Source organism: Chlorocebus sabaeus, chromosome 2 (genome assembly GCF_047675955.1).
Source record: "Chlorocebus sabaeus isolate Y175 chromosome 2, mChlSab1.0.hap1, whole genome shotgun sequence".
Classification (NCBI taxonomy): Eukaryota; Metazoa; Chordata; class Mammalia; order Primates; family Cercopithecidae; genus Chlorocebus; species Chlorocebus sabaeus.
In genome coordinates this window covers 5,336,452-5,351,617 of record NC_132905.1, presented here as the reverse complement: position 1 = coordinate 5,351,617, position 15,166 = coordinate 5,336,452, and the positions used below count along the sequence as shown (strand labels likewise).

At 49.5% G+C, this 15,166-nt stretch overlaps 2 protein-coding genes and 1 long non-coding RNA gene across 9 annotated transcripts in view; 2 read left to right on the top strand and 1 right to left on the bottom strand.

Moving 5' to 3' along the window:
* LOC103243470 (uncharacterized) overlaps positions 1–15,166 on the bottom strand; it is a 36,094-nt gene that overhangs the window by 11,710 nt on the left and 9,218 nt on the right. The window contains exons 2-3 of one of the 4 annotated variants that reach the window (XR_005234876.2): positions 13,785–14,128; positions 13,300–13,573 (exon numbers count right to left, since the gene is read on the bottom strand). The exons of 1 other annotated variant lie outside the window; for it this stretch is intronic. This is a non-coding gene — a long non-coding RNA (uncharacterized lncRNA). Of the gene's footprint in view, positions 1–13,299; positions 13,587–13,784; positions 14,129–15,166 lie in introns of all 4 variants that reach the window. 2 more of the 4 variants (XR_012088981.1, XR_005234877.2) reach the window with 2 other exon arrangements.
* The window catches only part of LOC140708507 (neuroendocrine secretory protein 55), a 55,894-nt gene continuing 52,183 nt past the window's right edge, over positions 11,456–15,166 (top strand). Inside the window, exon 1 of the mRNA XM_073005569.1 lies at positions 11,456–12,253. Coding sequence (XP_072861670.1) covers positions 11,456–12,211 — 756 coding nt within the window. The 3' untranslated portion in view covers positions 12,212–12,253. The remainder of the gene's footprint in view (positions 12,254–15,166) is intronic.
* GNAS (GNAS complex locus) overlaps positions 12,145–15,166 on the top strand; it is a 70,433-nt gene continuing 67,411 nt past the window's right edge. For all 4 annotated transcript variants that reach the window (XM_037982599.2, XM_037982598.2, XM_037982597.2 and 1 more), the window contains exon 1: positions 12,145–12,253. In XM_037982599.2, coding sequence (XP_037838527.1) covers positions 12,211–12,253 — 43 coding nt within the window. In that variant the 5' untranslated portion in view covers positions 12,145–12,210. The remainder of the gene's footprint in view (positions 12,254–15,166) is intronic.

Below are 15,166 nucleotides of genomic sequence, written 5' to 3'. Positions count from 1 at the left end.
TAGTAGAGACGGGGTTTCACCATGGTCTCGATCTCCTGACCTTGTGATCCGCCCGCCTCGGCCTCCCAAAGTGCTGGGATTACAGGCGTGAGCCACCGCGCCCGGCCGGAGTGTTCCTCTCTTGTCTCCCACTTAGCTCTAGACTTTTTCTGCTATGACAGCCTCTCCACTGTGCCCGAGACCTAGAACATCTTTCTACCTGTCTGATACCTTGTCACGTGCAGCCCAAAGGCAACTTGCTCTCAACAGACCAAAGGCAGAACTCCTGGCCCCACCACCCCACTCAACATGGTGGAACTCCTCGCCCCAACACCCCACTCAACGTGGCAGAACTCCTGGCCCCAACACCCCACTCAACGTGGCGGAACTCCTGGCCCTACTACCCCACTCAACATAGAGTAACTCCTGGCCCCACCACCCCACTCAACATGGCAGAACTCATGACCTCCTGCTACCTCACACCTGGGCCTCTTTCCCTGCTTCTCTAGCTTGGTGAAAAGTACTAGCTTCCATCTAGTTCCACCTGGGTGTCATCCTGACACAGCCAATTCCCCACATCCATGTTATCACCAAGCCTTGTAAGTCACTCTCCTAAATAACTCTAAAAGCCACTCTCACTATCCTCAGCTTTATGTATTTCTAAAAGCAGCCACCTCCCTAGACCCAGCTACTATCAACTCTAGCTTCCTCTCAAATTCCATCCCACTACTCTGTGGCCAGAGAGGTCTTTAAAATAGACAACTTGATTTCAGTCCCTCATGGCCATCAGGACAAAGGCTTCCCATTGTTTATGGCTGTTCAAGACAACAGAAAGACTGCAGTTTGACCTGCTGGGCCCAGAGACCCCTGCCTACCCCTCCAGATTCATCTCTGTCCTCCAGCTCTGCTGACCTGTGAGTTTCCCTAACAGGCTTAGCTTCTTTCCGCCAGAGGGCTGGCAAATACACTATTCCTCAGCTTGGAACTGTACCACCCTCTGGCTACTGCTCAACTTGGAACCGCACCACGCCCCTGCTGCCACATGCTCACCCTTCACTTCTCAGCTCAAATGTGCACGTATCACTTTTTCAGTAACGTATTCCCTGCTTTGCCCAAATCCAGGGCGGCTTCTTCTGCTGTATACTTGGGGGAAAAAAAAACAAAAGAACATGTTTCTTTTCCAGTGTCCTTAGCTCAGATTGTAATGAGACCCTCCTTAGCATGATGACTCATTATTTCCAGATCCCCCTCGCTGCATGCATTCACAATCGTATTCCCGGTGCCTCACAGAGTACAGGACCTAGAGTGGGCACTCAGTGCAGTTGTGCAGACCAAACTCTATGGCTTCTAAGGCTTTCCATTAAGAAGCCACTAAAAGAGAACTGGAAAGTAAAATTAAAAAAAATCCAACTTGACTGCCAACTCCAGCTTTATTTTAGGCTCTTTCTGCATGGCTGGGCTCCTCAAAATCCTGCCCCCTCATTCTCTCACCTCTTGGCCATTACCACCACTATACCACCACCACCACTGCTACACTACCATCATAACCACCATCACCACAGCCACATCATCATCACCACCACCACCACCACCATCACCACCACCACTACACCACCATCATAACCACCACCATCACCACCACCATCATCACCACCACTACACCACCACCACCACTGCTACACTACCATCATAACCACCATCACCACAGCCACATCATCATCACCACCACCACCACCACCATCACCACCACCACTACACCACCATCATAACCACCACCATCACCACTGCTACACTACCATCATAACCACCATCACCACCACCATCACCACAGCCACATCATCATCACCACCACTACCACCACCATCACCACCATCACCACCACCACTACACCACCACCATAACCACCACCATCACCACCACCACCATCATAACCACCATCACCACCACCATCACCACTGCTACACTACCATCATAACCACCATCACCACCACCACCACCATCACCACCACCATCACCACAGCCACATCATCATCACCATCACCACCACCATCATCACCACCACCACCATCACCACCACCACTACACCACCATCATAACCACCACCATCACCACTGCTACACTACCATCATAACCACCATCACCACAGCCACATCATCATCACCACCACCACCACCACCATCACCACCATCACCACCACCACTACACCACCACCATAACCACCACCATCACCACCACCACCATCATAACCACCATCACCACCACCATCATCACCACCACTACACCACCATCATCACCACCACTACACCACCATCACCACTGCTACACTACCATCATAACCACCATCACCACCACCACCACCATCACCACCACCATCACCACAGCCACATCATCATCACCATCACCACCACCATCATCACCACCACCACCATCACCACTACCATCACCACCACCATAACCAGCACCATCACCACCATCAGCCATAGCCACTGGTCAGCTAGGAAGCAGAAGGAGGCAAGATTTATATCCAGGCCTGTGTGGTCCCAAATTTGGCTTCTGGTTTCTTACCTCCAAACTTTCTGTTGAGCCCTCCCATAAGATACCATCTATTTTCCCTTTGAAGCCCACCTAAATACTGTCAGAGAAAAGACATTAGAGAAAAATCCCTTTAAAAACAGATATAAAATGAGGGTGCCCCCATTTCACCCTTCTCTCTCCTATACACTTTCAAAGGACACCGCAAGGCATAGACGAAGGATGAAGAAGTCAGAGAAAGCCGAAATAAGTAATAAAAACATCCATCTAACTGGCACTACTAACTAGAAGAACCCAAAATAATAAACTAAAAATGATTTTAAAATATAAAAAGAAGTCCAGATTTACCAAATATCACAACTGTAAAACCCAAATGACACCGCATTGGAGGTTCCTGGATTCTGAGATTTTAGACCAACATCTCCGCCATTGTGCCCGGCCAGACCACGCTAATATTTCAACAGAAATGTGTGGCACTCACATCAGGTTGCCAGCTGTTTTGCTTTTTTTTTTAATCTGCTAGACAAAGTCACTGAAAACTAAATGAAAGCAAAATCTAAAAAACAACATCAGCGGGCATGGTGGCTCACGCCTGTAATCCCAGCACTTTGGGAGGCCGAGGAGGGCAGATCGTGAGATCAGGAAATGGAAACCATCCTGGCTAACAGGGTGAAACGCCGTCTCTACTAAAAATACAAAAACAAAATTAGCCAGGTGCGGTGGTGGGTGCCCATAGTCCCAGTTACTCGGGAGGCTGAGGCAGGAGAATGGCTAGAACCTGGGAGGCGGAGCTTGTAGTGAGCCGAGACTGTGCCACTGCACTCCAGCCTGGGCAATAAGAGTGAGACTCTCTCAAAAAAAAAAAAAAAAATCTAAAATCTTTTGGGGAGGGTACAATTCAAGCAGTTTTATTTATTCATTCATTCATTTACTATAAGCATTTCTGATTTATTTATTTTCAAAGATTCTAAAATCTTAAAGCAAAACAAAAACCCTAATTACCATCTATAATCCTTCTAGAAAGAAATGACATCAAAATTCTAAAAGGCAGGAGCTTATATAGCCTCAAAATCAAGAATCAAAATCAAAAGTCCCTCCCCAGGATAAATTTGGCTTGATGGACGCTCCACTACAACATCTTTCATATTCTCATCTCACTGCGGACTGGCATTTGGAAACTGCTGACTTAGTTCAACTCTTTCCCTGATGAGGGAGTCTCTTCTACCAAATCCTTCGGGAACCTTCTCTGAGTGTTTGCTTGAGTAGGCTGCTGGTTGCCTCATAAACCAACCAATTCTGAAAGTGGCAGAAGATGAGAAAAACATACAAAAATCAATACTATTTCTATAAATACACAATAAGCAGCCTGAAAATACAATGAAAAAAAGAGAGCCCACTCACAATGCAACAAACACATCAAATACTTGGGAAATATATGATATATATTAACATATTAAACTCACATAGGACATATTAAAATCACATGAAGAAAACACAAATCCTTAATGAGAGAAACAGTGACCTGAACAGATTGAGAGGCCATACTTCCGGCTTAAGACTAAATGCAGAAAAGATGACAATATTTCCCAACTTAATTTATAAATGGAATGCAATTCCAGTCAAAATATCACCAAGGTCATTTATAAAACTTGACAAAAATGGTTCTTAAATTAATATAGAAAAATAAATGGACAAAACATCAGAGAATGCTGAGATACTCTGCAGTAAGAAGGCACTTGCCCCTTAAAACAATGATTGTTAAGGCTATAGAGCAGTCACGCTAAGACACTGGGAAGATGCCACAATTTCACTAACTGAGCAGGAATGAAACCGCTAGCAATTAAAACTACAGAACCCACGGAAGGCCACAACACTCCGAGGACAGAGAAATGTCTTGCAAAACTCTCTTATCTCAGTTGTGGACAGGAAGCTTTTGTTTTTGTTTTTCTAACTAACTGAGCAAGGTCAGAAATTTACAAAGTGACAAGATGAAGATTCCCTGACAGCCTCTCCCTAAGTATTTTCCAAGGTTCATCTCAAACCCCACACAGCACCTCATTCCTAGAATGTTTATGGTCAGAAGCACACTTTGGCAGTTAATTAACTTCCCGTTGTGCTCTAATTGCGAGTGTGAGTGTGTGAGACAGGCTGGTGGCTACAACTCCTGTCCCAGAGGCTCTTTTCCCAGGGTCCCTGCCCCATCTCCACCAGGTGCCCAGGCACTCAGGAGGCACTGCTGGACTTCTTGCTGGGCCACTGTCTTCCTAAATACACAGATTATTGCTTAAGGGCGAGGATCTCCTCCACTTAAGTCAAATCTCACATACCACAATGCTTTTCTTTTTATATGTGGCTCCTTACATGCCAGAAACCAAATCTGCCATTTCGAAAACCAAAAAGTCTTCTCTTGCTCCTCTTCCCTCCCCCATCTGTGAAGAGCTGGGAGAGAAGTGATGGCTGCTTCCTGAGGGAACTTCTAGACCAATAAAGGGAAGGACTCCCAATTTATGATAACTTTTAGCCAAAACAATGGATGGGGAAGAGGGGGTCCAGAAGTAATCACCAGCCTCCAATGCGTTCTAATTTCTGACGTCGAGAGGCTCTTCTTTCAGTCTCCTAGCTCCCCACATTTTATCATGCACAATGTATGTCAGTGACGGGCCCTATTAGCAATCCTATCATCCTAGCAGTGGAGGTGACCTTGTAGACCAACCCATCCAACACCTCCGGGTTCTCATACACAAGGAAGGAAGAAGTGAAAAGAAAACCCTGACGTGGAAACCAAGCACCCACCGCAAGGAAGCCAAGGATGCACCCTGCTAGGGCACTGATCTGATTATCAACCCATCCAGATCAACCATATACACACCGGACTGAGACCTAAGGGGGCCACACATCCTAACACCAGCACGAGGCAGGACCTGATCTTCACTGGACTGTCTTTTGGAAAAATGAAGCCAAGCGAATATAACAAACAAATATCTTAGAATTCTCTTTAACGCAAAGCAGTGCTACAGTGAATGACGCCAATTTCTCCCCAGTTATCAGGATGGACTGATTACAGTGCTCAGATTCATTTGCCTGAAGATAATTGCCTCAATTCTCCACTTCACTTTGCACATATAGAAATAGTCCCAATCTACTGAAGCCTCAGTGACTAGACATGTAAAATTGGTCTAATCATATTTTGAAGAGCTTGAGCTGCAAGGATTTCTATGAGCATGTACCTAAACCGTGACACCACTAAGGGTTTCTCCCCTCTGGGCTTGAGGAGCGCTGGCTCCCTCCCTCCCAAAAGTCTGATGGGGTGAGTCAGATCCTCAGCAGATGAGATGAAAACAGCTTTGAGGCTCTCTGTCAGGGCTAGGGGCTGGGGGAAAGATAGGATGTCCAAGAGAGCTGGACAAAAGACAAAGCCATGAGCCGAGAGCTTTCCTGACAGTTGAGTGGGCCTTTGCAATCAGCAGTGTTTTCATCCACAGCTCACTGGCTGCATGGCTGCTGGGGGGCAGGGCAGAGGTGGACATCTGGGGCTAGAACCACGTGGACTGGGGGTATCCTGGGACAATGATGTCTCAGCTGGCTGCAGGAAAGAACCAGACAAGCTCAGTGTAAGTCCGGCTGGGCAGACAGTTGGAGCTCAGGACGAAGCAAGGCAGGGTGTCAGAGTCCAGGGGCTGAACCGGGGAACACGAGAATGCCAAGCTCCAGGGCCACGGCAGAGAAATGAGCCGCCACGTCCAAGAGGGCCTGTACCCCTCTTGGGTACTGATGCTTTGCCTGAGCAAGAGGGCTTCTAGATGTTTCCCGTTGGATCAGGAGTCTAGAAATTGCTCCTCCTGTGGCAGAGGGAGAGAGAGGGAGATAGGCACTGTATCAGTAGGAGAAGCTCAACAGAGCACGAAGTGAAGAGAAAGTAAGGGAGCTCCTGGGAAGACAGCTCCAAGCAATCTCTATGCAGAAAACGAAGGCTCCTTTCTGATCCTATTCCCTTTCAAAATGAATAGCACAAATACAGTATTGTAATCCCAACAATGGCCTGGACAGAAACCAGCCATGTCAAAAAGGTGATTATTTCCCTCTATTGTTTGCTTTTAGCTCTAGATGGCATTAACCCCAAATCTCAGAACCAGGAGCTTGAGGTTTTCGCCATTTCTACTGGTGAGAACCAATTGCTATCAGTGCAGTCTGAATAACAGTAAAATAGCACCCTAGAGAACTGAGACAAATGCTTTGGCATTGTACCTTAGTCCCCTATGGGGAACAGGCGGGAGGGGCCAATACCAAATTCTCAGTGGGTTTGAGCCTTACTGGCTGATTGCCACAGTGAGGGGTGGGGAGCACTTCAAACTCCCTGAATTCATTTCTATCCAAAGGAAAGTGTGAAAAGCTCTTCATCTCCAAAAATAGTCCTTTGCAATGATTGTCCAAAAAATATCTTCAAGAGTGATTATACCCGCTCACCAGGCAGAGCAGAACTGATCCATTATCTTGAGTTTCGTCTTGGAAAATGTGTTGATGTCTATGGGACCCCTGACAATAGCCTGCAAGCCTTCTGAGAACCCATGATTCATCTGTCTCCCCCAGGGCCACTAGCACATGGCTTTGCACACGATAGATACATGGTTAGAAACAGGTGGATTGAAAGCAATTCTCATGGGCTTTTAAAAATCAAAAGAAAATCTCAAAGTCAGACTAGGTAAAGACTCATCTCTTTCTGAAAACCACCAGATGAACTGTACCTCTGATTCTAACCAGTTACTCAACTTACCTCCCTGTCTATCTGAGCTGGAATGTATTACTCTATACCTGTCAGCAATCTGGTTTTAATATTTGGAGGCACTTCACACCAATGTGTGTGTTGTTGGATGGCAGGAATTGCTCATCCTCAATTACTTCGATCTCCGCACAATGCCCGGAACAGTGTCTTGATCATAGAAGTGGCTCAATTCATGATTGCTAAATAGCCAATTTCATTTGTAATTTCCGAGACAGCTCCAGGAGAGGAGGCAAAGAGGACCAATGTAATCAACTGATGGACTTGACTAATTTCTTTGCTTCAACAAGTGGTGAGTTGTGGAGCAAAGAGCCTCCACGCCCTGCCTTGGTGAGGAAAGCTCCTCCACAGGCCGCTGGGTCCATCACACACATCTGTTTGCCCTGTCCTAAAACCACCACCCCAACGTTCCTTCCTGTCACTGAGCCACTTGCACTTTCAATGCTTCCAAAATAGTAAAAAGCAGGGGGGAAGGATTGTGTCCATTGGTAGAGCCCCCAAACCCTTCTCCCACAACCTACAGAGGCCTTCAATGGAATCAGAGGCTAACCTGATAAGACTGTGCTGGACACCAAGTTCCAACCCCACTGCCTCACGCACACCATGGAAAAACATCTCCAGTGTGTGGTCACCTGTCCTTTGACTTCACATTGCTTCTGACAAAGCGCCAGCTTTCTGACAGCCCACTCCCCGTCAGATTCTTCTTTGGGTTATGCTGAAGGCTTTCTGCTACAACTACCACCAATAGGTTCTAATTTTGCCCTCCACAGCCACATACAATAAATCTTAAGGCCTCTTCCACATGAAAATCCTTTAAGGAGCTAAAGATAATATTCTTCACAATTTATCCAAATTAGAAGCTTACTGTATGATACTGTAGTGAGCTGGGAACAGGGCTTTCCTGTCCAACTGGTTTAGGAGCCTCCCTCCAGCAGAGTCCCGGAAGTGATATATGCCGACACTTCACCGGCAGACAGAGAGAGCCCCTTGTTCCTTAGCCCGGTAACAACAGAGGTCGTTCATCACCCACTTGCTCCTTTTTGAAATTCACTCTGCAGCAAGCACTTTTTAAAGTCACGCACGTAATGCATTTTAAAAAGCATCTTCTGTACGGCTCCATTTGCTCAACCTCGGCCCTAAGTGTGAGATGGAATGGCATTTCAGTGCAGTCCCCCGCTCCTTCCTCCCGGAGCCTGTAGTGAATGTACACTGAGATGTATTTGTGACTAAACAGGACTGGGGCTCAAAAATGCAGTGTTTTGTTAAATGTTTGTTTGCTGATTAAAATGCATCTTGCAAAGAAAGCGCATTGCTAATGCAGAATCTAGTCCAAAAGTATGTATTATGTAATGCACATTTTTTAATAATGCAGGCAATCTCGGTGTATCTATATTAGTGAATCAGCTCTGGGCTGCCATCTCCTTTATAGGCATAAAGCACTCCATCTGAAGAATGAAGTACTTTCTTATGTACACTGAAGAATCATAATCTACCTTGTTGCTGACAACTGACATTAGTTTCCATTCAAAGGACATTTACTAGCACCCATATATTCCTGATTTTTCCCCCAACGTGCCCTGAAATCAGCTTGAATAATATCTTTGTTTCATATGCTGTCAGTGGAGCTGTGCTAATTAGAAGAAATAAAGTGGGTGGGTCAGTGTAGGCAGACCCTCTAGAAACATGCCCCATTAGTCAGGACTGAGAGGCAGAGATCAGGATTTGACACATACAGCTCTAAATGCCCCTGTAGAGTGTCCCATGATAATATCCACACAGCCATGCAGGCACCTGTGATAATAAAACCCTTGCAGTTCCTCAGGAAAAGTGGCAGAGCAGGGCACAACTGGAACATAGACATTTGTCCTTTTGTGGGGTTTGACAAATCAATCCCACTTTATTAGACCAACCTCCCAGGTTCAAGCAATTCTTGTGGCTCAGCCACCCGAGTAGCTGGAACTACAGGCGTGCGCCAACACGCCTGGCTAATTTTCGCATTTTTAGTAGAGACAGGGTTTCACCATGTTGGTCAGGCTGCTCTCGAATTCCTGGCCTCAAGTGATCCAACTGCCTTAGGCTCCCAAAGTGCTGGGATTATAGGTGAGAGACACCAGGCCCAGCCCAATCACTATTTTAAGGCTACAAACTAACACAGAGTGCAAGATACAAGCTATAGACACAGCCAAGATGCAGAAAGGAAAACCTCAACACATCCAAAGCAGTTGCTGGTCTCTCACTGGGGTATGAACTCTGCACTTGGTGGCTTTAATGCGGGTGTGGTGTTGAAGGTGTGAGGTTAAGTTCCATCATGGTGAGAATGGCTGTGGGTACCTGACTGACTCTTCACACACCAGGCAGAAGTACCAGCACCAGGAGGGCCTGGTGAGCCACCCAGTGGTGGAGCCTCTTTTTTGAAGATTCCCCATACTGACTCAAGAAGGAGGAAAGGACTACAACCTGTGACATGTGTCCTAAGTGAAACAACCTTCCTGATACTCCCATGGATTCCAGGACGATGGCTTTGCTCTGAGTTGTTTCGCCTTTGGACTTGTCACTATGGCCAAAAGGGCACTCCATAATTATCATGGAGGGCCAGACTGAGGACATGCACACCCCAAAAGCAGCAGCCAGGTTAGCTCCCACTGCAGGGATCTCCTCCTGTAGGCTGTCATTTGATTTTCTAGGGCCAAGAAACAGCAGCACTATTGACTCCAAGTCTACAGCCTTGCAGAGTTCAACAACACGATCTAGTGGTGTCTGGCCGCCCCCTAGCCCTGAGCCAATCATTTTCTCACGTGGAATTCAAACTGGATTAAACAATGTTGGTGGGTACAGAGGGATTCGGACTGATTCAATCTCCTGATTAACAGCAAATTAATCCAAAATATCCTTTCCTTAATACAATACTTTTGTTGTTTTCACTACTCTACCTTCAGCACGTAAAACACAGCTTGGCACATGCAAGGCACCCAATGAGTACTGCTCAAAGAGTTACCTTTGTTAAAAGCCTATCTAGGAAATAGATGTAAGGGGCCTCCAGTGAGGATTCCGTGTCACCCTGAACTGCCCCGCTGGAGAGAAGCGGTTGTGTGTACTGAGAACGCAGGAAACGCTTCCCTTTACCCATGCTCTCAGCTCCAGTCTGAGTTCCAGTACCACCTTCTCAGCTCAGTCGAGCTCAGGGCAGTCCTCAGATGGGCTTGCAGACTTGCAAACTACTACCTCAACCATGGGGGCCCTTGTTGAAGAAGATGAGGTAATCAGCCAATTCAGACTGTTTGAGCACGTATTTTTTGGAAACTTCTCTAATTACAGTCACTATAACAGATCTGCTAAAGGTAGTTTCATGATTAATGACTACCGGAAGTTACCATCCTCAAACTATTAAGCCATTGGAAAATACTGGGGGCTTAATACTCGTGTACAGACCCTCTTTCTCCTGAATATTTGCTATTTGGGGTTCTGGGTTTTTAGCTGCACTCAGGCTGTGTTTATTTCACCAATAACTGGGGAAACAGGGTGCGGCACGACCCCACAGAAGCCTGCGCCCACCTGCCCAAGTACTGGACCTGAGCTAGCTTGCCGCTTGCTCCTTGCCACCCGCCAGGCCCCCCGCCCATTGCTTCGCCCAAATCCTTTCAAACAAGGTTCCCTCCTGCCACCTGCCGGCCCACTAGGGTCTGCGCCACAGGCTCGGCGCCACCGCGCAGCTCGCGGGGAGGTGGCCCCCACCTCCTTACTGCACATGCCCGGCAGAAGTCCGGGCGCGCAACTTCGCAGAACCTCACTGCCCGTCCCTCCTCGCCTCAGTCTCCTCTGTCCTCTCCCAGGGAAGAGGACCGGCGGAAGCACCTCTCTCGAGTCTTAGGCTGCGGAATCTAAGACTCAGCGAGAGGAGCCCAGGAGGAGACAGACCTTTCCCCTCTTTTCCCATCCCTTCTTCTTGCTCAGAGAGGCAAGCAAGGCGCGGAGCTGTAGAAAGTTCTTAAGTGGTCAGGAAGGTAGGTGCTTCCCTTTTTCTCCTCACAAGGAGGTGAGGCTGGGACCTCCGGGCCAGCTTCTCACCTCATAGGGTATACCTTTCCCGGCTCCAGCAGCCAATGCGCTTTGGAGCCGCTCTCTGCAGAGCCAGAGGGCAGGTCGGCTTCTTGGTGTGCGCCTAAGAGGATGGATCGGAGGTCCCGGGCTCAGCAGTGGCGCCGAGCTCGCCATAATTACAACGACCTGTGCCCACCCATAGGCCGCCGGGCAGCCACCGCGCTCCTCTGGCTCTCCTGCTCCATCGCGCTCCTCCGCGCCCTTGCCACCTCCAACGCCCGTGCCCAGCAGCGCGCGGCTGCCCAACAGCGCCGGAGCTTCCTTAACGCCCACCACCGCTCCGGCGCCCAGGTATTCCCTGAGTCCCCCGAATCGGAATCTGACCACGAGCACGAGGAGGCAGACCTTGAGCTGTCCCTTCCCGAGTGCCTAGAGTACGAGGAAGAGTTCGACTACGAGACCGAGAGCGAGACCGAGTCCGAAATCGAGTCCGAGACCGACTTCGAGACCGAGCCTGAGACCGCCCCCACCACTGAGCCCGAGACCGAGCCAGAAGACGAGCGCGGCCCGGTGGTGCCCAAGCACTCCACCTTCGGCCAGTCCCTCACCGACAGCCAGTCTCTCACCCAGCGCCTGCACGCTCTCAAGTTGCGAAGCCCCGACGCCTCCCCAAGTCGCGCGCCGCCCAGCACTCAGGAGCCCCAGAGCCCCAGGGAAGGGGAGGAGCTCAAGCCCGAGGACAAAGATCCAAGGGCCCCCGAAGAGTCTGAGGAGCCCAAGAAGGAGAAGCAGCGGCGTCGCTGCAAGCCGAAGAAGCCCACCCGCCGTGACGCGTCCCCGGAGTCCCCTTCCAAAAAGGGACCCATCCCCATCCGGCGTCACTAATGGAGGACGCCGTCCAGATTCTCCTTGTTTTCATGGATTCAGGTTAGTTGCCCACCGCTAAACTGGGGAGCCTGAGGGCGGTGTGGGAGCAGCGGGCGGAAAGGAGGTGAGAAGGGAAGGCAGGTCAGGGGTGAGTCGAAGAGAGGAGGCTCAGTTGGCCAGCCCAGGACCGGGGATCAGGGTGAGGCGGCGAGGGCTCCCCCAAACTTTCCAGGATGCCAGGGGCGCCCTGGTGGCCAAAGGTTTGTTGCACGGCGGGGCGCACACCGTGCGTCCCGCTGGAGACAACCTGAGGTCTCTCGGAGCTGGTGCCCCGGCTGCGCGACTGAATCCCGAACGCACCCGAGATTTGGAGCTGCACACCCAAACGGCATTGGTAAGTCACTTGTTTTGCGCGCCTTTCTTCCTCCTAGAAAGACTAGTCTCAAACAAGTTGGCCTTCTCAGGTGCCCAAAATGTGGTTCGGAGGTGCGCGCCAACTTTCACGTTGTGAGAGCAGCCGCGCTGTAGAGACACTGCTGCAATGTGTGGAAAGTAATCAGAATGGGATTGGGCGAGAACTCTGGAGACTGACCACCGGGAGGGAAGTCACGCGCGCGCGGCGCCTAAGCAGCTCAGAGCCGGGAGCCCAGGTCCCAGAGCTGCCAGTGAAGCCGCGGGACCTCCGCGCCAGTGCCCCCCGCTGCCGCGCGCCAGTCTTGGCCGCCACAGCCCGCCTCCCGGCGCTTGCCGGGACGGAGACCGCCTCAAAGAGCGTGCGCACCTGCCCGCGCGCGCCGGAGAGACCTCTCCCGCGGCGGGCAGTTGGGGGGAAGTACTTGGGGGAAAGGTAGGGGACGTAAGGGGACCCCTGGGGGTGGCCCTACGGGCTACCAGGGTTGGACGCACAGGCATGGTCACGTCGGGGTATTGCCAGGCTTTTGGCGCAGCTGGTCAGGTGGCCAGGCTGCATGCAGCTTAGCAGGAGACGTCCTGGGCTGTTTGCGCAGGACCTCTGGAGGCCCTCAAGATGGTCGCAGGCGGAAAGGTAAAGCGGAACAAGGGATAGACTGGAGAGGGGGGTCGCGTCTAACATCAGGATAACTTACAATTCGTTTCCAAAGAGCGCGGCACCCGCAGAGCTGGGGAAAGGTGTTCGATCCGGCGCCAGTCCTTGGACGATCAGTCGAAAAGGAGGCAGGGGCCGGCGGCTTCGGCAGCCTTGGGGAGGGCAGGCGGCGTGCTCCGGCCATTTTCAGCTCGGGTGGAGTTAAGTTTAGAATCTGTAACCTGGAGGGGAATCTGCTCTGGTGACCCAGCACAAAAACGGCCGCAATCTGGTAACGCACCTTCGGAAGGGAAGGCGTGCTCTCCTCGCCAGTCCTGGGGGGAAAGACTGATAAGTGAAATGTCTTTAAAAAATCTCATCCGACTTGGAAATTTTTTTTTCTGGTGTGCGTGTCTCATTTTGCGCCGGCTTGAATTATTCGGATGACAATGATTTAGAGGAAAAGTAAAGCGTTTTGAGGGCTTGAAATGAATGATGGTCAGGTTTTTAACTCCTAAGAAAAGGATGATGATAGAAGGAAAATACCTTAAATGGTCTTCCTTCCAGGACCTATTCCGTAGGAAAGGCGTCGCGGCGCCCAAGACTTAGTTCTGCTGGTCTGCAGCGCAAACTGTGGTTAGATGCCTTTGTGGTCTTCCGTAATAAATACGGAGAAGCAAGTTTATTTGCAAGTGGTTTTCTGCGGCAGCAATGTTAGTCTCGGAAGTTTGGAGGCTGCGGAAGGGCTAGGCATGCCCTGCTTTTGGCTTGCCCATAAATCGAAATTCCTACTTAATGTAAACAATGATGGTGTGTTGCTTTCTGTGACATGAAGCGTTCAGTTTTTCCTCTGGTAATGTCTCAGCCTGAGTTCACGAAGCAAAAGGTCTCTAGGGACAAGCAAGAGAAAGCAGGGGTTGTGTTGAATTTTTTGGTGTGCCTTTCAAGTGTGGGCGCTATCTTCAGACTGGGTAGTCTGGGAGACCCGTTTTCCCACAAAGCTAGGTTTATTCATTAGAGAAATGAGCGTGTTGCCTTGTTGCAGGATGAATAAACAAGTTTTTTAAAAGCCCTCCGTGTCGAGCCCATACCTCACACCCATCTTGCTGTTTTTTAAACAGAAGCCCAACACGGGGAGGTTTCCTGAACTGTAAGCAATGTACCACGTTCACATGTAGCCAGGAGGGGCAATCTAGGAACACACAGTCTTTCAGACAGTCTTCCACAAACTGCCTCGCCATCTGCATTACAGCCCAATTGTGAAAACCTGTTACCTACCGGCACACACTCTCCCCCGCTCAATTCCCCTCCCCCAGCTTCCCTCTCTACACCCTGATTCAAGGGTGGAAAAGCCACTGCAGACCATACAAAGCAACTGAGAGATATACCAACCCCCCAGGAGAGCACTCATGACCCTCCCTGAGAAGACAGGATTTTGCTACATAGACTTAGCAAACCTTCTTTCTGCCCGAGAAACTGGTATTCACCTGCCTTACCTATTCCAGAGCCATTTCTAGCAAGTTCCCCAAGCATTCCCAACTCACTAGTCTCCCAGCTGGCCCTTTGTCTACCCAGCTCAACCGGGGTTAGCATTTGAATAGGCTCACTTGCCCCTTTTACATAGGTGAGGTCTGAGGTCTGCTCTCAAGAAAAAGCAAATCTTACCATTAACCACATAGGTGAATTACCAGCCAGTTTTAATATTTCAAATGGGGGAGGAGGAGGAGCAAGAGAATAAAGCTAGTTAAACATGATGATATGCCCTCAATATTGAAGTTATTTCCTTTACTACATTAATCATTTGCTTAATGGAAATTTGCTTTTTGGGGGGAGGGGAGGACGACCTAAAGATGCTCTTGTAATTGAACTTATTTGAGCTGGGAAATTATGCTGCAGTGTTCCAACACTGTGTGGGGTCAACCTGATGT